Source organism: Pseudochaenichthys georgianus, chromosome 5 (assembly GCF_902827115.2).
Source record: "Pseudochaenichthys georgianus chromosome 5, fPseGeo1.2, whole genome shotgun sequence".
Taxonomy (NCBI): Eukaryota; Metazoa; Chordata; class Actinopteri; order Perciformes; family Channichthyidae; genus Pseudochaenichthys; species Pseudochaenichthys georgianus.
This window is the reverse complement of record NC_047507.1, coordinates 4,781,048-4,803,830: the sequence shown is the minus strand read 5'-3', so window position 1 is coordinate 4,803,830 and position 22,783 is coordinate 4,781,048. Positions and strand designations below refer to the sequence as shown.

Genomic DNA, 22,783 nt, shown 5'->3' with positions numbered 1-22,783 from the left:
AATACCTGTACTTTCTACTTCTTAAATGTTGAACTCAAATACCTGTACTTTCTACTTCTCACATGTTGAACACAAATACCTGTACTTTCTACTTCTTACATGTTGAACACAAATACCTGTACTTTCTACTTCTTAAATGTTGAACTCAAATACCTGTACTTTCTACTTCTTACATGTTGAACCCAAATACCTGTACTTTCTACTTCTTAAATGTTGAACTCAAATACCTGTACTTTCTACTTCTTACATGTTGAACCCAAATACCTGTACTTTCTACTTCTTAAATGTTGAACTCAAATACCTGTACTTTCTACTTCTTACATGTTGAACCCAAATACCTGTACTTTCTACTTCTCACATGTTGAACCCAAATACCTGTACTTTCTACTTCTCACATGTTGAACTCAAATACCTGTACTTTCTACTTCTTACATGTTGAACTCAAATACCTGTACTTTCTACTTCTTACATGTTGAACCCAAATACCTGTACTTTCTACTTCTTAAATGTTGAACTCAAATACCTGTACTTTCTACTTCTCACATGTTGAACACAAATACCTGTACCTTCTACTTCTTACATGTTGAACACAAATACCTGTACTTTCTACTTCTTACATGTTGAACCCAAATACCTGTACTTTCTACTTCTTAAATGTTGAACTCAAATACCTGTACTTTCTACTTCTTACATGTTGAACCCAAATACCTGTACTTTCTACTTCTTAAATGTTGAACTCAAATACCTGTACTTTCTACTTCTTACATGTTGAACACAAATACCTGTAATTTCTACTTCTTACATGTTGAACCCAAATACCTGTACTTTCTACTTCTTACATGTTGAACCCAAATACCTGTACTTTCTACTTCTTAAATGTTGAACTCAAATACCTGTACTTTCTACTTCTTACATGTTGAACACAAATACCTGTACTTTCTACTTCTTAAATGTTGAACTCAAATACCTGTACTTTCTACTTCTTACATGTTGAACTCAAATACCTGTACTTTCTACTTCTTACATGTTGAACCCAAATACCTGTACTTTCTACTTCTCACATGTTGAACCCAAATACCTGTACTTTCTACTTCTCACATGTTGAACCCAAATACCTGTACTTTCTACTTCTTACATGTTGAACTCAAATACCTGTACTTTCTACTTCTTACATGTTGAACTCAAATACCTGTACTTTCTAATTCTTAAATGTTGAACTCAAATACCTGTACTTTCTACTTCTTACATGTTGAACTCAAATACCTGTACTTTCTACTTCTTACATGTTGAACTCAAATACCTGTACTTTCTACTTCTTACATGTTGAACTCAAATACCTGTACTTTCTACTTCTTACATGTTGAACTCAAATACCTGTACTTTCTACTTCTCACATGTTGAACTCAAATACCTGTACTTTCTACTTCTTACATGTTGAACTCAAATACCTGTACTTTCTACTTCTTACACGTTGAACTCAAATACCTGTACTTTCTACTTCTCTCATTCTCCAAACAGCTGGTTCCTTTAGTCTGAATGTGTGTTGGTGCGTGATCATTATTCTTTAGAGTCACTGCGTGCCTATTGGTTGGAACACGATCCGTGTATCCATCACTTCCTGGTCTTCTCTAAAGAAGAGGGACCAATGGAAACGTTGTCATGTTGCCGTTGTTCAGCATGGAAACATTCATTAGCTAACAATGACATTATTGTTCTATTGATATAAAGGGAGGTCAGGTACTCTTTAAAGCAGCTGGTAGTTATGGGTACTTTTTACTGAAGTACACTTCAAAGCCTCTTTACTTTTACTTGAGTAAAGAAGTTTAGTCAGTACTTCTACTTTTACCAGAGTATTTTTAAACACGAGTATCTGTACTTCTACTTGAGTAAAGGATGTGTGTACTTTTGCCATCTGTGCCCAAATCAAATTAACAAAACTCTGCCGTGCTATCCTCAAAATCTCTGGCAAGTCATCATAAATCAAACGTCCAACTGTGACCGTTTCCCATATCTACATGATTACTGACTTCCAACAGGAAAGGCTTCTTAACGACCACAGGACGATAACGTTGGCATCATATCAAAGAGCAGCAAACGGGGCCGCCTTGCCATTTCTGCAGAGCAGCGGGATGCGAGCACAGAACTGCTTTATATGCATCAGCGCTGTGCAGCCAGTCAACAAGGAATAATAACCCAACGGCAGAGATGGATGACTCCGTGCACGCATTTCTAAGAAGGTCGCTTTTCTTGTACTCGAAATAAGTCTATTACACGTGGTTGGAAACGGAGGCGATGAAGCCAAATGAAATGTTCTCTGAATTATTGGATCCGCAGTTTTATCAGGGATCAAAAGGGAAATGGAGGAACACATCAGTCAACTCACTTAGTTTGTGGATGTGGATGGGTTCGCTGCCCACACCTTCGCCGCCCTCACTCGTGGTCTTGATCTGGATGAGATAGTTGTCGTAGGATGAGAGGCTGAGCTCCACAGTGGTCTTGTTGGTGGAGATAGCGCTGATGTCATTGTTGCGATGTCTTTTCAGCAGGACCTGAGCCGAGAGAGGGCGACGCAGAAACATGAGCTAATGCAAAAGCAGTCGTCCCTGATTCAAGAGATACATTAGAGATTTGCATCGAATTGAGACCCACCAAGTATCCAGTGACCTTTGACTCCGTCTCAAAAGCAACGACGGGATCCCAGTGCATCGTAAGTGTGGAGCCAATCATGGTCCATTGTATGTTGAGAGGCGCCCGATCTGGAGCTGGAGCAAGAAACAGGGGTATAAATATAAGATATCCTGCAGCTTAACTGTTTTCACTGCATGCACGTAGAACATTGGACAGATTTGTTTGCAGTTTGCATAATGCATTCAGGCTGCAGCGGAGCGCCTAATAAAGACGGACTGAATCCAACAGCGGCCCTGAGAAGTCAACACACGTTAACTTAGAACACACATGCAAATTGACAACATGCACAGCATTAAAGAGGCAAAATGAGAAAACACAACCAATACAGGAGAAATGTGCTAAATTAGCATTGTGTTCAACTTTAATTATCTATTAGTTTTCTGTTTGAAGTCCATTTCTGTATTCGTCTTTGAGTCCATCCTTGTGTTGCATATACTGTTGCTGGCTAACTCTTTCTGTATTCAAGCTAGCTGCTAGAGACCGCGCAGTCCTGCCGTAGAGTCCACTTGTTTCCCCTCTAAGCCAGGGGTGTCGAACTCAATTTCATCGCGGGCCACATTAGAATTATGGTTGCACTCAAAGGGCCGGTGGTAACTTTAAGACTATATAAATATACATGGATAATAAATATAAAATAATGTATAATTTTACAATATTTCCTCTGCATTGGATTATTATCGGATAGGGTAATAACTTCATAATTAACTACGTCTGAAAGCAGAAGTCTAGGGGAAATAATTGCAAGTCTCTTCATTGCGCATGTCACAAAATGAGATGCATTGTGGGACATGTAGTTTATGGGCAACGTTCTCCTGTAAAGCGGCACGTAACATTATAATAAACTTATTATATTCTTTGCAAGCTCTTGTGGGCCACATAAAATGAAGTGGCGGGCCGGATTTGGCCCCCGGGCCTTGAGTTTGACACCCCTGCTCTAAGCATTAAGAGGCAACACCTATTTGCATATCTGTATTTCTGCTCAAATGTTTCTAAATCCTGCTGTTTTTTCCACATTTGTTTTCTTGTAGAAATCTGGAAACATCTGGTTTGGGGAAGTATCGTGACGGCGCTGAAGAAAGGTCTAACTTCCCCCATTATCATTATGTGTTATGCCTTTGGCTTGGGTTATATCTTTATGATCAAAAGTATTTCCATTAAGTTTCTTTGAACCAATCACAATCATCTTATGCTCAGCTAAGTAGTGCCATTACAAACTGGTGGCGGAGATGGCGTAAACGGAGGAGAATGGTGCATGACTAAAGTCAATGGCAGGCTTAGAACTACAATCTACAACCGGTGAGTCAGTCTTAGGCCACCAAATATGTATTTCTTCTATCCTTAACTTTACTATCCCGCTGTCAGGAATCACCGGTTACTTTTCCTTCATATTGCAGAAAGCTCTTATCCCAAAATGTGAAGAATCTATGCACAGCCGTTTTCTTAGATGATACATCTTGTACTCGCACATCACTTGTGTCACGGTAGGACTGTTCCACTCAACACATTGATCACTCTTTTCATCCCTTGTCAAATTGGATCGTGTGAGCAGCACAGGCGGAGCTGAAGGAATGCTATGCCTGTCACGTCGAGGACAGTACGACGTCATCCGAGAGGGGGACCTGGTTCACGAAGAGGACCATGTGGAAGTAATGTAAATGGCTGTCGGCGAAGGACTCACGTGGTTTCTTTGTGGTGGTGTTGATGGACGCAGACTGTGGCCCAGGGCCGCCCGTATTGAATGCAGCCACACAGAGGTAGTAGACTGTGTTTCCTTTCAGCCCCGTAATGTTAACCAGCGTGTAGTTTCCAGATATGCGCACTTTGCCAATAGTGTCAGGCTTGGTGTCGTCTTCCCAGTACATGACCTGTTTGACGGAAAAAAAGTCACAATCGTGGGCCAATTCTTTGCGGTGCATTTCACTGGATTGTTTTTATTCATATTCAATCGTGAAATACGAAACGCTATATATTACGGAAGGGAATTGAAGGGAAGGCAGTGAGTAATGATGAGCAATGCGTTTTTCATAGTCTCAATTACTAATGCACAACCGCCCCGCCATATGAAAAGGGCATTAGAGGGTCGTATGATAAGCGACCCAGAAAGCAAAATACATGATTATTGCCTGTTTTGTTCATTAAAACAACCTCAGCTTGTGCTTTTGCCTGAGACAAATCGATAGGTTATGGATACATCTTGATTCAGACTTCTAAGCATGCTCTGGGTAAGATACAGAGTTCCTTCAGGCCTCCAATTAAGGGTTGCAGGTAAAGCGATATTTAATAAATATATAATTTGCCGCTCGCTTTGGGTCATCTTCAATATTCAATATGTCTACTATTAAGAGGTAAGTCAATTCATAATTAAATTGAAATGTGAAGTCCGCCCTCAGGGATACGATTCAGTTGCATTAAATGATTGTATTTCCAATTTATTTTCAATTAAAGTTCTACATGAAAAGCCCTACCGGTACTACTAGGTTTACGGTAACGTAAGCTGTAATTACGATGAATACATTCAACTGGAAGCGAAAGGCTGAGCGATGTATATGCGCGATGCACAGCTCCATAGTGTTGGAGGCCTATTGAGATTCAAAGGCTTAAATCCTCTTCAACACCGCGTTGGGAGAAACGAGCTCTTTTCTGAAAGGACAAAGTGGACACAGCCATGGCAACTGGAGAGCTTTGTGCGGCGGGCCAGAGGTGACAGATATTGAAAGAGCACCGGTGGGAGATGAGGGGGGGGGGGGGGATTCTTAAAAGGATGATGGTTTTTTATCTTATTTTCCTCTTGTGGGTGTTTTGCTGTTGATGCACCACCGTTTCGGGGTCACTTAATTATATTACATTCAAAACAAAATCCTTGCCGAGCTACATGAGAAGAATTAGTAGAATATTACAAGAAAGAAAAAGAAAGATAGTGCCAAGAAAGAACGGTTATGATCCGACAGTCACGCGGCAAAGAGAAGGTCAATTATCATGTTTTTTAAAAAGGGAGAGAATGATTTCCCGACGTACCTCATATCCGAGCACTCTTTCCGATATCGCAGGAAGGGCTTCCCAGATCACTTCAATTTGCACCGCAGACACAATCCTGGTCCTCACCCTCTTAGGAGGCACACCGGGGACTGTGGAATATAGAGTGTGGTGAGAATCCCAGACACCATCACACACACCATCAGCGATACGAGGAAAGGCACAGAACCAGTAGTTTCACCGAGAAGCTATCCCCCCCTTCTCTTGTTAATGGGATCCATGACTGACACAAGGGAAGACTATCTGCCTCGCCAATTCAATTAACAGAATACCTCCCTGACAGCGCCGTGTGGTAAGTGTCTGCTAGGATTTCCTGTAATCTACCAGCATGATAACTAATATCAAGTTGACATTTCAAGCTTAGCGGGGGAGGCAAATCACCGCAGTGGAAAAAGGAATATCTCCTCATCACTACGATTCAAGGTCGTCGGTGTAAGGAGAGAGATTATAGCATTTAAGCATCGCTCTGCCGCCGGGCTGTGGAGTCCTCACGTACCTTCCTCTGCCGAGAACACGGTGGCGATCGAGCTGAAGGGCCCCTCCCCTCGGTTGTTGAACGCCCCCACCTTCACGTCAAACGGCGAGAACGCCGGGATGGTGTCGTTGCGGAAGTCGTACCGATACACGCCGGGGGTGGAGATCACCGCGCGGGTCCACGTGACCGTGCCCACGGGTCTGAAGGCGATGATGTACCCGAAGCCCTCTCCGTTCTGCAGCTCCTCGGGAACAGGCTGGGAGCAAAACACACAACTATAGTGATATTAAAACGCATACAGACAGAGAAACAGACAGGCCCGTCTCTGCGCTGCCCCTGCACAAGGTCTTCTGGCATTCGACACCGCCCGGTTCTCGGTCACCACCCAGAAACACTCAGCAATCACCTTCCGTCTTATCTCCTCCTGCTGCATGGCCATGTAACTGTGGCTAAAGTGCAAAACTCTTCCGAGCAAGTGCTCTCTTGCACTCGGTGGCTGAGCCCGGAGGAGAGGTGGCTTGCTATAATGTGGGCCATAAAATTGCTCCGTTCAATTCTGCACAATTAAGCAAAACCATTACCCGGCGATGGATAGAACAGTGAAATGTGACAGATGACTTACCTCCCATGTTATCACTAATTCAGACTTTGTGCCGCCTCCACCTCCGACATCAGTGGGAGCTGTATCGGGAACTGAGAGGTAAAACCCAGAGGAGAGCAATTAGAACGCAGTTTACAAAGCGCCACGACAAGCATCAACTACACGTGTAGCTTCGTGACAAGGCTGCAGATACTCTTTCCTATGTTACAGCCGACTCGTGTCGAACACAAGGATGTGCACTTCAGAGAAAAAGTGATAGTGCCCAAATGTCACCGTGCCTAAACACGAAGCCAGATACGTGGTATTTTGCAGATGACACTCAACTCAACCACTTCAGTCCCATTCCTACTCAGCTGTGTGTGATGGAAATGCTGAATGTGTGGGTGGGGAGGGGGTCTCCTATCGTAAGTGGAGCATCACATGTAATGTGTTGTACCAGCAAATGGGTGTTGAAGCATGTTCAGACCTATCTGATGTCCTACCGATGTAATGTTGGCCATTCCCGTAGTAGCTTAGGAACGGAGAACTCCGATTTCTATCCAAACTTCATTACCTTTATCCTTTTCAGAGTCCTCCCTTGGCTGCTAACACTCGTGTTTTCAAACTCTGTCTCATGCTCTCACACTAAGGCTTGGCTTGTCCACTTCTCACAGATTACCGTACTTTTCGGACTATAAGCCGCGACTAGGGAACCTCCTAAATCTATGGATTTTACAGGTAAAATTAACCACCTTTAACTCTACGGGCTCTATGACCGGTCCGCGCCCGCCACCTCTAAGCGGCGGGAAAAGCTGGAGGCCGGAAAAGAGTGAGACAGGTCGCGCCAAAGTAAAAGTGGAACCGAGAGACAGAACGAGAGCAAGACAGACGGACCATTTAGCTGCTGCGGCTTATATGACGGTGCGCTGTATAGTCCGAAAAGCACGGTAGTCAGTTTGACCCCTGACTGATCGTGTCGACACATGGAAGTGGCCTTGGGCGGGACTCTGAATCCCACGTTGCTTATGATAGCCAGGCCAGGGGTTTGCATGGCAGCCCCGTTGGAATGTGTGTGTTAGTATATAAGAGGCCAATTGTAAAGAACAGCGTAACACAAGTGCAGTCCAGTTACCACTTACCTTGACACGTGGAGGCTAAATAAAAGGAAGTGACCAACACTTGACACCCATTGATTCGGCTAAGCCATTTATATAAGCTACCTCTCCACAAAGCAACACACTCAACATAAAGCTTTCCTGCGCAGATATAAGGGCTCGAGACTTCAATAAAAGAAAACCTTCAGACACAGTTTGTGAAAGAGCAGTAAATACGTAAAATAGAACGCTCAGAAGAAACTTATGTGAAAAAGTCTTGAAGGGAAAATGCTATGCTCACAATAATGGCTCATTCGAAATAGCCGAAGGGAATATGCCGAGACTGATACCAAATGTATCCAATTAGGTTGATTTGTAAGGTACCAGCAATCCTCAAGATGAGTTCTTGTTTCCTTTCCTCACTGTCCAAAACTTTTATTCTCAGCAGGCAATTGGAAACTTGGCAGTGTGTGACAAATGAGTGCTATGGTGGAAGATATCATTGAATCCATAGGGAAATCAAGGGAAGAGTTTCAATGGTAAGTCATCATTTTAAAATCACTACCTTCCTTCATCATCTTTTATCTATGTGTTTCATTGTTGGAGGAGCTCAGGTCAGAAGAATGTCATTGCCCTTTCTACACTGTGGCTTTGTGCATATGACAATATTTGAATGTGGGTGTATGCGAGTGTAAGATGTCACATACTGGTATCCTCTGTCCTGGTCATGGCCGAGGCTGGACTAGGCTCTCCGAGGCCCACGGTGTTGCGAGCCACTACCCTGAACTCGTACTCCACCCAGGCGTTCAGACCGGACACCGTGGCCGTCAGCATGTTCCCGTTGACTTCCTCCGGCACTGCGAACAGGAAATTAGTTCTTTCAAAAAACATATTGTCACACACAGAGATGGCAAAAGTACTCTCATCCTTTCCTCAAGTAGAAGTACAGATACTTGTGTTTAAAAATATTCTGGTAAAAGTAGAAGTACTGAATTCTTTACCCAGTAAGAAGTAAGGGCTTTGAAGTGTACTTCAGTAAAAAGTACCTATAACTAGCAGCTGCTTTAAAGAGTACCTGACCTCCCTTTATATTAATAGAACATTAATGTCATTGTTAGCTAATGAATGTTTCCATGCTGAACAACGGCAACATGACAACGTTTCCATTGGTCCCTCTTCTTTGGAGAAGACCAGGAAATGATGGTTCAGGTATTTGTGTTCAACATGTAAGAAGTAGAAAGTACAGGTATTTGAGTTCAACATGTGAGAAGTAGAAAGTACAGGTATTTGTGTTCAACATGTAAGAAGTAGAAAGTACAGGTATTTGAGTTCAACATGTGAGAAGTAGAAAGTACAGGTATTTGAGTTCAACATGTAAGAAGTAGAAAGTACAGGTATTTGAGTTCAACATGTAAGAAGTAGAAAGTACAGGTATTTGTGTTCAACATGTAACAAGTAGAAAGTACAGGTATTTGAGTTCAACATGTAAGAAGTAGAAAGTACAGGTATTTGTGTTCAAAATGTAAGAAGTAGAAAGTACAGGTATTTGTGTTCAACATGTAAGAAGTAGAAAGTACAGGTATTTGTGTTTAACATGTGAGAAGTAGAAAGTCCAGGTATTTGTGTTCAACATGTAAGAAGTAGAAAGTACAGGTATTTGAGTTCAACATGTAAGAAGTAAAAGTAAAAAGTCGTCCGAAAAATAAGTAGTGGAGTAAAGTACCAGAAAGATGTACAGTAACGAAGTATTTGTTCTCCACTACTTCCCACCTCTGGTCACAAATGAAAACCTGTTTCCCCAAGGGAGATCAAAGTACCTTACATCTACAAGAACCTGATAAGTACTACATGCAGACAGCGTGTCATGGTACCTGTATCCACAACCTGCCAGCCCACAGTGAAAGGAGTCCTGGCCTGGATGATGTAGCCGGTGATGGGGCTGCCATTGTCCCTTCCTGGAGTCCAGGAGAGCTGGGCAGTGCTGTCTGTGATCTCCTCCACCGACACCTTGTCTGGAGGACCTGGCGGACCTGAATCAATCGTACATTAAAGAGGGTGACTTTGAGGTGATCACCCATTCCAAGAAGCCTCACTAAGACGTGTGCACCTTGTTACATATCAAGGCCTCCGTGGTAGCTTTAATTAAGGGCTACGTCCTCGGTGTGTGCATGCGGGGACTTTTCATTCACTGCGTGTGTGATGTGCCGCGCTACAAAGTCATTACTGGGATCGCCGGCAGTGGAAAGAGACACTGGATGGGATCGTTTATGAGACAAGGAAAGAGGGGCTAGATTGGAGAAGACACGAGAGAGAACAATGAAAGAATACAGAGAGGGGGAAGAGAGACGCGAGTGTATGTGACTGTAAAGCGCTATAGCTTTACTATGTTGCTGTTGTTTGCTCAACTGCTCAATTATTTAAATGCTTTCCATGATATTTTGCCGATGTGTAAATGAGCCAATTATAGTCATTTTCCGTGATAACCATTGCCGTCTCAAAGCACCTGGGACCACTATTACAGTTTGTTAAGGACATGAATACCAATGTAAATCATCCAGTGCAGTGAGACAGATTCCCCAAACACATATTAACAAAGCTGCTCACACACATGTCAGTGTTAGTGTGTGTCTATCATTCTTTTTAAATCCAGCAGCACATCTATAATGTAAACAGAAGCTGGCATGACTGACAGCGGTAGCATTCGTCTATTTTCCGCACTGTATCTTAAATGAAAGCCTAAAGGTTTTTCCAATCTTTCAAAACGTCTTTCTCTTTGAATATACTTATATGTTTAACCCTTCGATGCACGAGTGACTGGACCCTACACTCTTCCATAAGTGGGTCAAAAAGGACCCATATTAGAATAATGTGTTTTTTATGCCATTTTGGTTTAAAAAAAATCACTTGTATACTAGTTTTTATTATATTTGGGTTCACACTAGAAATATTGCATATTGAATTTTTCACTATTTATAATTTTAGACATTTATTTTACATTTTGAAAAAAAAACGAAATTCCATAGAAAATGCATTTTTGACCCACTTATGGAAGCTTGGGGTAGTAATACGAAAACTACAATTTCTTAAAATGTATAACATTTACATTTAAAATTTGAATGGCATGATATCCAAAACATGTTTTTTGAGTATAGCTGGAATATGAAATAATAAAAAAACGTTTTTCCTTGTACGATGTGAGGGTCTAAGGACAGAGGGTCTAAGGACAGAGGGTCTAAGGACAGAGGGTTTCGTTTTTCTCATACTGATATTCTGACCAATCTGTGCGGTTGTATTTGCTGTAAAGTGTCTCTACTGTAGGCTATTTTTATTATATGTACAGCACTTTGGCTCGACCAAAAATCTTTTATAAATGTGCTATATAAATAAAACTTGATTTGATTTGATAACATTTAAAATGTGAATGGCATGATATCCAAAACGTGTTTTTTGAGGAATAGCTGGAATATGAAATAATAAAAAAATGTAATCACAAAGATACTTCCAGAATACCACCTCACCGGGTAAAAAAGACCCACTTATGCATCTAAGGGTTGCATGTCTCGTGATTTACAGAAACATATAAAAGGCTTGATAAAAACATGCTTTTAATTCAAGTCTTACCTTTCACAACTAAGATGGCAGAGGTGGACAGGCTCTCCACATCAGTGTCAATAACGCAGACATATTTCCCTCCGTGGTTCAGCTGGATGTTACGAACCATCAGATCCCCTGATATACTCTGAGGAATATGATCGGTGAATAAAAAAAATAGGGCTAAGTAAGAGATGCAGTGTTATTTCATCACATGGATTTTGGCTCCAGGACCTTTGAAACATTTATTATGCTTCCCACAATCACATGGTCTCCAGGCAGCTGCTGTTTGCATCTCTTCAAACACCAACAACAGACATGGCAGATGTACTCGGAACACATAATGCTTTTGGCTGTCCTTCAGGCGCTACCTGACCAACCAGCCCCCCCCCAAACCCCTACAATCAGCTCGTAGCTAGGACACACAAAACAAACAGTTAATTGGAAAGCCAATCCTAATTGCTCTGTAATAACATTAGGCTCAAGCGAGATAGGAGTATAACACCAAGCAAATATGTTTTAACATACGCTGGATGCATGTTTCGGCCAAGAGAGAACATGATAAAACATCAGGAATAATATTAGTATCTATTTCATCTGTTTACGGACATTTCTATTATTTATGGATGCAAAGCCGTACACTTTCAAAGGGTAAGAAGGGTTTTCTATATTTCCTTATTGTCAACAAATCTCATTAAAAAACCAACAGTGCCCTTGAATGTCTACTTAATACTTAATACATGTGCTACCCTGTTTGTGCTACTCAGCCCCAAGCTCGTTGATTTACAGTACACTGAAGGCAAGGCAAGTTTATTTATTTACTGAAGACTTTCATTTTTGTAATTTCTTTAAACATCACTGTATATAATTTATTTTTCAAGGCAAAATAATATCCTGTAACAGACGGACACTGTAGTTAAACTATTGTTCTTCTTTAGTGGAGTTTGCTTCTATGTTAAGCTTCGAATTAGCACAGTCGGTGCCCTTATGTCTACTTTATTACCTACAGCAGTAGTACATTGTACGTGATATGAATCTTAAAAAACAACAGTGCCCACGCTGAGGGTCCCGATTGTAATGAAGAAACAGCACACGCACACAAAAGGAATCGTTAGGCTTTAAATCCTCAAACAAATGTTGTTATGACCCCGGTTGGGTTGTCCCTTACAACATCAATAATTGAGATGAACAGGGCAAAACCTTTTGTTGCCAAACCTAATGTAGGGTACTAAATAACACTTTAACACATATATAACACAGTATTTGTTACCTTGGCAACCAGACAACCACTGAAAAACTCACTGATCCAAATAAAGGACGACATTCTCATAATTAAATTGTCAGTCCCTTTATAATATCGACCGCATTAACAAACTTGCATTCAGTATACATTCTTCTCCAGTCACCAAAAGTTGGGTTATTTCTAGGGCCGGGACTTTAACGCGTTAATTAAGATTAATTAATTATAAAAAAATTAACGCATTTTAATCGCACTTTAATCGCACTTATTTTTGCACAGCGGAACGTTTCTCACTGGATGAGTTTCAGGCGTACCGATTATACTGGAGCACCAACTAACGTTCATGACTTCCGCATGGGACTTCAAACAACAACAAACCACGGTGAACAATAGTCAAACATGAACGAACAAGCTGATGAGACCGCTTTGGTCGGCCCCGTGGATGGGAAATGTTGTTTTAAAAAACGGACGGATGGAAGCGTCGACAAGAGCACGGTTGTGTGCAAATTATGCAAAAAATAATGTGCATATCACCGCAGCTCATCAAGCCGAAAGTATCACCTAAATGCAAAGCATGTAGCAGCTAGCATGTAGCAGTTAGCCCGACTCCGAGTGCAAGGAACCACACCCTGACCCAACCCACACTCAACCAGATGACTGGTTTCAGGGCCAGGATAAGCAAGTCCACGTCTGAGAAAATAACCGGCTCCCTGGCTCACTGGATTGCACTCGACTGTCGACCACTTGGAGTCACATCCATGTGGAAACTGCTTCTCACTGTTCTCAGGTCAAATATGTATATTTGATTAAAAATGCGATTAATTTCGATTAATTAATTACAAAGCCTCTAATTAATTAGATACATTTTTTTAATCAAGTCCCGGCTGTAGTTATTTCATTATATTTAAATAATTTAAACACTTTCAAGATGTATACACATAGAGGTCAAGAACGGTCAAGAACTACTTTACTTTACTTTTACTTTAGTGAATAAAGAACAAACAAGGCATTCAATAGTGAGATAGTAGGTACTCTATTGCTATTGGAATCACATGACTGGTTTTTAACTTTTTTAAATAATACCTACTCCCTGTATAAGGAGCATTTGGTAGGATGACTTCATTGTTGGTTTTGGTCCTTTGGTGGAAGTGACTTTCATGTTTGTGTTCACACAGTAACCCATTGTGACCGCGTGGAAATCAACCTACTGAAACCCGACAATTGAAGTGGTCTTTTCACAAAACATGTCAGCCCGTGAAGAGAAGACTGTTGTTCTTTAAACGAGTGACCCGGGGATGCGCCAGGTATACTTTCTGCTGTCAGAGCAGATTTCATCAGCCCGGTAGTGATCATAGCTCCCAGATGCAGCACCTGCAAAGGACCGCCTGTGGGTCTCCACCTCCACCACCACCACCTGACACAGAAGTCTCTTCAGCCCACGGGCTGAAGAGACTTCCTCTCCTACTCTCTTTTCTGCCGCGTAGAAGTGCCATTCGACTCGGCTCCTCTTTTCTTTTCCCAACTTTCCTTTCCTTTTCTTTGCATTCGCCTGACAGGGTTTGCACGCCACTCTGCCATGTCTGATTCTCTCTCTAATGTCAGCCACCACCTGGCCAAGCTGGGAGCTTATGCTCGACAAGCAAGGTGTCCTACCTTGGCAGGAAGGAAGTGATGAGGCAGATTTTCTTTAATTATGTTAATTAATTCATCAGAGGCTGTTGAGCGGGGGCTGGTAATCTCTCTGGACAGCAGAAACAGATTCTATAAAAAAGATATCTCATTATATTTATGTGCACGGTTCAATGTCATTAGTAATTGCCATTTGCATTCATACAGATATGAAGTTGGCATGTCCACAACACATGCGGGCCACCTTTAACACGAATGGCAGGGATTGGACTGCTGACCTTGGATGATAAATGGCATCGTGTTCAAAGTCATTTCAAGCGTGAGAAACTCCGAACAATTTACTTCAACCTTTATCAAAAGGAACACATATCCGACAAAGAGTTGTCCTTTGGTATTATATCAGGGAACGAGGATTTCAGATGGACGTGTTCTGGTGCCGTGCCTGCTGCCGGCTCATTACTCAATTATTTCGGGGCTTACGATTCACAAATAGGTATGCAAATTAAATTAAAGCAGAGGAAGGTGATAAGAACATGTTCTCCCTTGATGAAGGAGAACTGGAAGTTTAAGGGATAAAGACATACTAAATTAGGACTCTTTGTAGGACTGGAATGGCGTTACACTACACCTCTATGGTACCCAGGTACATGTCAAAGTTCTTCCCAAAGGTCAAGGAATACCATGATCATAACACCAGAGGGAGCTCCACAAATCATGTGAAACCCAGATGTGGCACAAAAAAGGGGGAATACACGTTTCGAAATGATGCCACATCAAGGTGGAACGCTCTTCCCACAACTGTAAAGGAAAGTAAAACTTTACTTACCTTCAAAGCCTCTCTTAAAGAGCACCTTCGGGGGAGAGCGTTGCACAACTGGCCTCGGTAATGGGACAAATCTCAACCTGTCGTCCAATGGACAGCTTCCCCCCCCATCTATGTATATACTCGCATTTTAGACTATGTTACTAACTGTATATCTGTAGACTTGGTATGTCTTAAATGTCCGGTTAGGATGTATTAGAACGAAATTTAAAATGAAAATTGTAAATAAGCCATCTATATGTCAAATATGTCTTATCTGTCTTAAATGATATGATGAATTGGAAGTCTTTCTCTGGTCTGCATCCCCTTAACAATTGTATTTTTTGAGCTGTACTGTACCGTACCCAATATACAAGCTGTTAATACACTAATCAATCAATCAATCAACACAATATATCCCTGATTACTGACCCTGTTCTTCAAAGCGTTAACAGGACAGGGTTTGAAGGAATTGAACTGATATGGTTCTGTCTTTTCTTTCTATACTCTCCGCTGCTGACCACTGTGAAACCGTTCTAATGGACCAGTCGTGGCAAAACAAATGACTGCTCGGTGTCCAAGAAGACCGAGGCAGGGCAGCAGAGCATAACCTCGCATGCAACACAGTATGTCCCAATGAATCCCCAAATAGCCCGAACGTAGCTGTGTGTAATGTTTGCGATGACTCACCCCGCCCACTCTTTCGAAATGATCGCCGTCTCGCTGGAAGTCGATGAGATGGCCGTTGAATGCCCACGAGAAAGAAACCTCCAGAGCTGGATCGCAGGCAATCTGGCAGGGTAACACGATGCTCTCGCCAACAATAATCTCCATGTTAGTAGGCCTCACGGTGATCCTGGTGGGCTCTGGGCAGACGACAGACGACGGAGTACACATGTTACTACGGCTGCCACGGGAACCTTTAACACCACCGTGACCTCGGCAACTGCCATCTCACTTCAATGCACGGCTAAATCAAGTCACCGTCATTACATTACCCACGGATGTGTGCTTTTCCTGCTTTTTAATAAGCACTTAAATTCCAGGCCTGTCCATTAGCAACATGTTATGACATATCAGGTTCCCACTTTATGTTCGGCATCAGTTTGACGGGAACATGTTTGAAGCGGGATAACAGAGACGGGAGCGCAGTCCCACTGGTGGCTACGGTGGATTGGAGGCCTCGTTGTGTGTTGAGGAAAGGTCAGAGTAATTAAATTCCATGACATTAAATGGTTCAGCTGTCAGTGGAGAAGAAGAATAGAAGCTAATGAGAAAAATAGGTCAGGTGGCTAGTCTACACTCAATAGATTAATCGCGAGGACTACGTGGACGTGTTGTGTCATCGAAATTATAAATGTGGTGACACGACCTTTCACTAAATCAAGGTTAATGTTGTGCTGCTTATTTAAATGTTGTTTTGCATAATGCATACCAGACATTTTTATTTGATAATAACCTTGGTTTTTAACGTTACACATGCAGTTTACATGACTATAAATAAGGACATTATGAAGCCATAGATTGGCAAGAAATCATTGACCTTTAGTTTTGAATAACGATTGCTTATCTCCGGCCTCGATAATTGTCCAATCATGTCTGTTCGACCAAAACCAGGTACAGTGAGGCTGGAAACGCTTTGGATTCATTTAACAGCTGAAACCGTGCATAGGGATGTAGAAAGAGTAGACTTGGTATCTCCAAAGACGAGATATATATATAATATTCGGCTGAATGTCTGCATTACAAAAACAATGCTGCTATTTTGTTGCCAGTTCACCTACATGTTAACTGCTAACTTTTCTCTAGACCTTTAAGCTTCATCTTTTTTGCAAAGAATATTAATATGATATAAGAGCACTGCTTAAGCATAATGTGATGTATGCCGCTTTCAAATGCATTCTATAAGTGAAAGAACGTTTTGGAATAGGCATATTTCTTTTCTTGAGTTGGATAAGGAGATCTGTACTCTAACGTCTGTAGGCAATATTGAAGGCTACTGCCAGAAGCCGGCTAACTTAGCTTGGCAAAACGATTGGAGAAAGGGCGAACAGCAGCTAGCAATACAATGTTTTATAGGGAGCATATGTTGGACTATTTCTTTGTTCAGACCCATTTCCTGGTTACAAGCAACACCGAATGACCATTGATATAAATAGTCCAACCCTTAACCCCCCTGAACAAATACTAGCTTAAACGAACATGATACTGTATGCTAATTTGTTAGCTTCATGGGTGCTAGCAAATTGATTGTGTTAGGCAACTAATGGCAGAAAATACAAATGTTTGTGTACAGACACGCAAGTGGTATTTACACATTCTGTCACGATACGGTTTGGGTTTATTTTGCTGTTCTGTTCTCCTTGTTTCTTGTCTGGTCCTCCTCCCTGTCGTTAGTTTCCCTGGTGTGTCTAATTGTCTGATTGTGTTCACCTGTTGCCCTTGTGTTTCTCCCTCCTTCACCCAGCTGTTTCTAGTTCCTTGATTACCCCTCTCTGTATTTAGTCTTGTGTCCTGTGTTTCCTTGTGGGCTCATCGTTTGTTTGTCCTCCCTTCAGGTCACATGTCATGTTCTTCTCTCCGGTCTTCCTCCATGTTTTTCACGGTCAGTTTTTGTGTTATTGTGTTCCTGAGCTACCGTTTTGATTCATGCCATGTTTTGTTTTTTAAATAAAGCTCGCTTTTTGTTTCTAAACCTTTTTCCGTTTTTTGTAGTCTGCATTTGGGTCCTACCTTTTCCGCGATCTTACAGATAACATATTCTTCTTCAAGTGCTACTTCATTTGGAGATATTGTCCAAGCCGATATGGCCAGCCGTTGTATTTTGGAAGAAATAGAAGGCTTATAATAAAATCTACTAATGTGGGCGACTGTGGCTGTGAGGGGGTGCGGTCGTCTTTCAACCAGAAGGTTGTGGGTTCGATCTCAGCCCGTGCAGTCAACATGTCGATGTATCCTCGGGCAAGATACTTAACCCTGAGTTGCTCCCGATGGCCAACGGTGTGTGTGAGTGTGTGTGATTGTTAGGTCCTAGAGTAAGGTGCACTTCTCTGTATGAATGGGTGAACGACATGTAGTATGTAAAGCGCTTTGAGGGGTCGTAAAGACTGGATAAAGCGCTATATAAGTACAGTCCATTTACCATTTAATAAGGCTTGTCATTTGACCTTTTAGACCCACTTGCTGATTGTAAATAACATGAAGCTGCCTTTGTCCTTTCAGTTTGAAATCAAGAACCCATTGTTTCAAGTAACCTTCAACCTTGAAAGGAAAATCTACCCATTGTTATCAATGTGCTTGAATAGAAAGCAGAACATAAGCACAGCATAGTTACATCAACAAAGGAGAACAGACTCACCGGTGATGAGCAGCCTCCCACTTGTGCTTGCCGTCCCAAACTGATTCTTAGTGATGCACGTGTAGACGGCCGCATCCCGTCGGGTAACATTGGCGATCTTTAAAGTCCCGTTGGGAAGCAAGGTAATCCTGAAGAAGGCAGAACAGATGTTACGGTACGGACTAAGGTGCAGAGTGTACCGTTTGAATGGCATCTGTCAGTGGCAGTTTTTTTTTTGTATTCTTGACTAAAAATATTGAAAGCCTCTGAAGCACTATGACCCTAATGCTGCTTTAAAGCCGCCCACTAAAGCTCAGGGAAATGAAATTCTTTGACGCAGCAGGCAGAGTGGCCCATCGCCCTCACTCAGTGGCGGCTAAACGCTGGGACACATTACTAAATGAAGAAATATTTTACAAACAGCAACACTGAATAACTCAATGAATAAATAAAGTGCGCTTCACAGGCTTTATGTTGCTAAGGGCAGAGAGGAAGCTTTCATGCAGGGAACCCAATATCTCTATTACTGTATATATGACTAGAGAGAAGGCAATTAGTGTCCGGCAAAAAAGTACACCGTGTTCATTTAGTGACCAACAAAGAGTTTTCGAGACAAAAAGGTACATTGACTTTAGTGGAATTATCATAATCACCGTGTCAACTTTTATAATATCGATAAATATAATAATGCAAAGTTCTCCATTGGGTCACCACTGTTAAGAGTTCAAACGTGTATACTTGGTAATTGTTTATGCTTGGCAGGGTGCTACGCCATAATTGGTGCGCTTCGCCCAGGTAACTGTTTGTGTCCCTCTTGAAACAAAAGTAAAAAGTACTAAATGATATCGTTATTCTGAAGGAAGTCGAGCTTCTTTCCCGTAACTTCACCAATTATGTGTATTTCTTAAACATATCCGAATAGTTCTGTTTCATAGTGCTTAGCAGAAAGGTCACATGCGCACTGCCACGGTTCCATAATGTTAAATACAGTAGAACAGATGTATAGTGTGTTGTTTTGGGAGACAGTGTCGAAACAATTCTATAAGCAAGGCTCAGATTTACAGCCGGTGAGAAAACACTTCCCATGCAGTGTCTGCGTGCGTCCAGTGCGCACCTTGAAACACCGTGTGGGCTTCACATACAGTGTGCTACATGTCAGTCAGCTTGGGAATGTTCCCGATGTTCTGCAGCTATCGATGCGGCTTCCCATCTGGAGCCTCGGTGTTGTTTTGACAAGACGCTTTGCTTATATTGTTGCTTTCAGACCTCCTTTTGTAAAAGCAGTATTGGCGTGATTCAATGTTTAGAATGTCCTCTGTGGGCTGAGACGTCTGTGTTTCTGTTGTTCTTATTCAGTGTGCCTGCTTGTGTGTGTGTGTGTGTGTGTGTGTGTGTGTGTGTGTGTGTGTGTGTGTGTGTGTGTGTGTGTGTGTGTGTGTGTGTGTGTGTGTGTGTGTGTGTGTGTGTGTGTGTGTGTGTGTGTGTGTGTGTGTGTGTGTGGCCTAGCATTACTATACCTGTGGGGACCTAAATCTGTTTGCACAGTTACGTGTGGGGACTCGCCTCCCTTATGGGGACACATTGGAGGGCAATCATTAATTTTAGGGTGAAGAGTGTGTGTGTGTGTGTTACACATTCTCAGTGTGTGTGGTGAAGGTTTAGTCACCGCTTTTCTTCTTCCTCCGACGATGATGAAAGTTCTGCTTGTGGATTGCTAATACTGTGTCATTTCTTGCCTCGGATATTGTTTGATTTCTTCACCTTTTAATTGGTGCTTGGGTATTGTGTGAACCACTTTCAGTAGCTCAACAACAACGAAAGTGAAGCACCACTTTCAAACACTTAAGTGGTGCCTTAAGTTTGCTCATTGGCGGCATAATGTCTGCGCAGAGTTTGCCGTCGAGTGAGCTGTCTCTTTGTCTCCATTTAAAAGCTTTTATCTTCAGCATGCCTCCATTTGCTAATCTTTTATGGTCTCAAACATGTCATGCATGCAGCGAGGATATGACCAGCTGGCATCGTCATCCCAAGCTATTTGCACACGAGGGTGCACGCAGCATATTAGCCATTTGCAATGTTCTTGGTGGGTGCTCTGCTCTCATTCCCCCCGTTAGCCTTTCCTTTTAAGCAGCAGCACAAAACCCAGATATACAATTCAAACAAGTGGTTTTGTGTGATAAAAGCTGAGGGGTATGCATGTGGACTTGTATCCTACCTTCCGCTTCTCTGCAGGATCTCATTCCCTTTCTTCCACAGGCTAATTGCTGGGGGTGAGGCCTCGGGCTTGCATTCCAGAGTGACTTCACTTCCTGAGCGGGCTTTTAGCAGGGCCCTTAGTGGACTTTTGGAGAAACTGGGAGGTGAAGCTGTGTGTGGGGAGGCAGAGAAAGGTGTAAGATTAAAAACCATAGGCAACCTGTACCTTTGCAGATCAGCCGTGCCGTATCGACATCGACTTCCTTTCAGCTCTTAGCGAGCGCGGCTCAAAACCTCAGCGTGAACTCGGCAGAAATGCCTTTTTGGCTCAAGGCTAAACGGACACGCCTGCCACCCCACCCGTCAATGCTTCAGCACATAATCCACCCTCAGCGTGCTTCCAGCCGGCGCCGCTTTTGGCTGTTGCCCACACTCATCATCACATTTTGTCAGCCATCATTTGGACCCCCAAGTGTCATCACATGCATCAGGACAGCACATGGATTTGTCATCGAGCCAGTCAGTTGGAAATCATCAAAGCTTTGCAGATAAATCAATACTCCATCTACATGAGAAAGCATGTGCAGCGCCACAAAGTAATGCTGCGTTCCAAAATCAATATGATGAAACGAGTAAAAGTAAAACGAGACACTCCATCAGATTCATATGTCCTGCTGGCAGAGCCCACCATGACATAAAATGAGTCTGCAGACTGATTGCTGAGCAGATAGCAGGGTCCTGGTTTGTATCTTAGGAGATGATCAAAGGCACAGACAGATAAGCAGAGGGAGGGATGCACTCTTACCTAACACCATTAGTTGGGCACTGGAATAAATAATGCCATGTTTGTTTTCCGCCACACACTGATACATCCCTGAATCGGACAGGTTTAAAGCCGCTACGGAGAGGGCCCCGTTTTCGATTTGTACCCGGCCCTGAGGAGGAGAGAGAGACATCATCTGCATATCCATGGCAAGGCAAAGTTATGATGACCAAAAGCGATGCAGCAATTACTGGTGCACCATGAAGGGAGGAGGACAGCGGGAGAGGAGAAAGAGAGAAGAAAAAGCGTAGCGCCAGTGTTCATCGTGGAGTAGGGGAAGAGATGATGAGGCACTGGTGGAAACTGCTAACCTGCATCTTAGATACACAGAGTATAAGCAATGTTGAAAACAGAACCAGCAGCATATTAAAAAGCCATTTATTTCCCGTGACTGTTCAGATGGAAAAACTATCACGACTGCTCCGATGATGACTTGGTGATTGATTTTGGCCCAATGAGCGAGTCAGAGATCCGAAAGGCTGCAGTTGGGGAGGATTCTTATGCTGATATCCTAACCCTCCTGTTGTCTCCCCCCCCCTTACTTTGGTGTTCGCGGTAACATGTGACCGGTCCTATTTGAACTGCTATTACATTAACACAACAACCGTTAATCATCACCGAATTTCATTCAACACCCTTTCAAACTGTACATATTGTATCAGACTACTGGTGTACATGAAACACTGCAGTACATATACAAAGAACAGACACTGAACATGTATTGCGTGTGCCAGGTCTGATCCATGTGGGGGGAGGGGCACATATGAGCGTGTGTGTGTGTGTGTGTGTGTGTGTGTGTGTGTGTGTGTGTGTGTGTGTGTGTGTGTGTGTGTGTGTGTGTGTGTGTGTGTGTGTGTGTGGCCTAGCATTACTATACCTGTGGGGACCTAAATCTGTTTGCACAGTTACGTGTGGGGACTCGCCTCCCTTATGGGGACACATTGGAGGGCAATCATTAATTTTAGGGTGAAGACTTGGTTAAGTTTAGGGTTAGGGTTAGGGTTAGGGTTAGGGTTAGGGTTAAGTTAAGGGTTAGGGTAAGGGTTAAGTTAAGGGTTAGGGTAAGGGTAAGGGTTAGGGTAAGGCATGTGTTGGTTATGGTTAAGGTTATGATAAGTCTCCAGCAAATGCATATAAGTCAATGTAATGTCCCCTGAAGTGATGTATACATGGTATGTGTGTGTGTGTGTGTGTGTGTGTGTGTGTGTGTGTGTGTGTGTGTGTGTGTGTGTGTGTGTGTGTGTGTGTGTGTGTGTGTGTGTGTGTGTGTGTGTGTGTGTGTGTGTGTGTGTGAT

The 22,783-nt window shown here is 42.6% G+C and overlaps 1 protein-coding gene across 1 annotated transcript in view; it reads right to left on the bottom strand.

Moving 5' to 3' along the window:
• The window catches only part of cntn3b (contactin 3b), a 69,345-nt gene that overhangs the window by 4,473 nt on the left and 42,089 nt on the right, over nt 1-22,783 (bottom strand). Inside the window, exons 10-22 of the mRNA XM_034083944.2 lie at nt 21,471-21,600; nt 20,685-20,835; nt 18,491-18,618; nt 15,823-15,998; nt 11,492-11,609; nt 9,742-9,900; nt 8,578-8,727; nt 6,819-6,889; nt 6,218-6,452; nt 5,704-5,813; nt 4,367-4,553; nt 2,650-2,762; nt 2,384-2,549 (exon numbers count right to left, since the gene is read on the bottom strand). Coding sequence (XP_033939835.1) covers nt 2,384-2,549; nt 2,650-2,762; nt 4,367-4,553; nt 5,704-5,813; nt 6,218-6,452; nt 6,819-6,889; nt 8,578-8,727; nt 9,742-9,900; nt 11,492-11,609; nt 15,823-15,998; nt 18,491-18,618; nt 20,685-20,835; nt 21,471-21,600 — 1,894 coding nt within the window. The remainder of the gene's footprint in view (nt 1-2,383; nt 2,550-2,649; nt 2,763-4,366; nt 4,554-5,703; nt 5,814-6,217; nt 6,453-6,818; nt 6,890-8,577; nt 8,728-9,741; nt 9,901-11,491; nt 11,610-15,822; nt 15,999-18,490; nt 18,619-20,684; nt 20,836-21,470; nt 21,601-22,783) is intronic.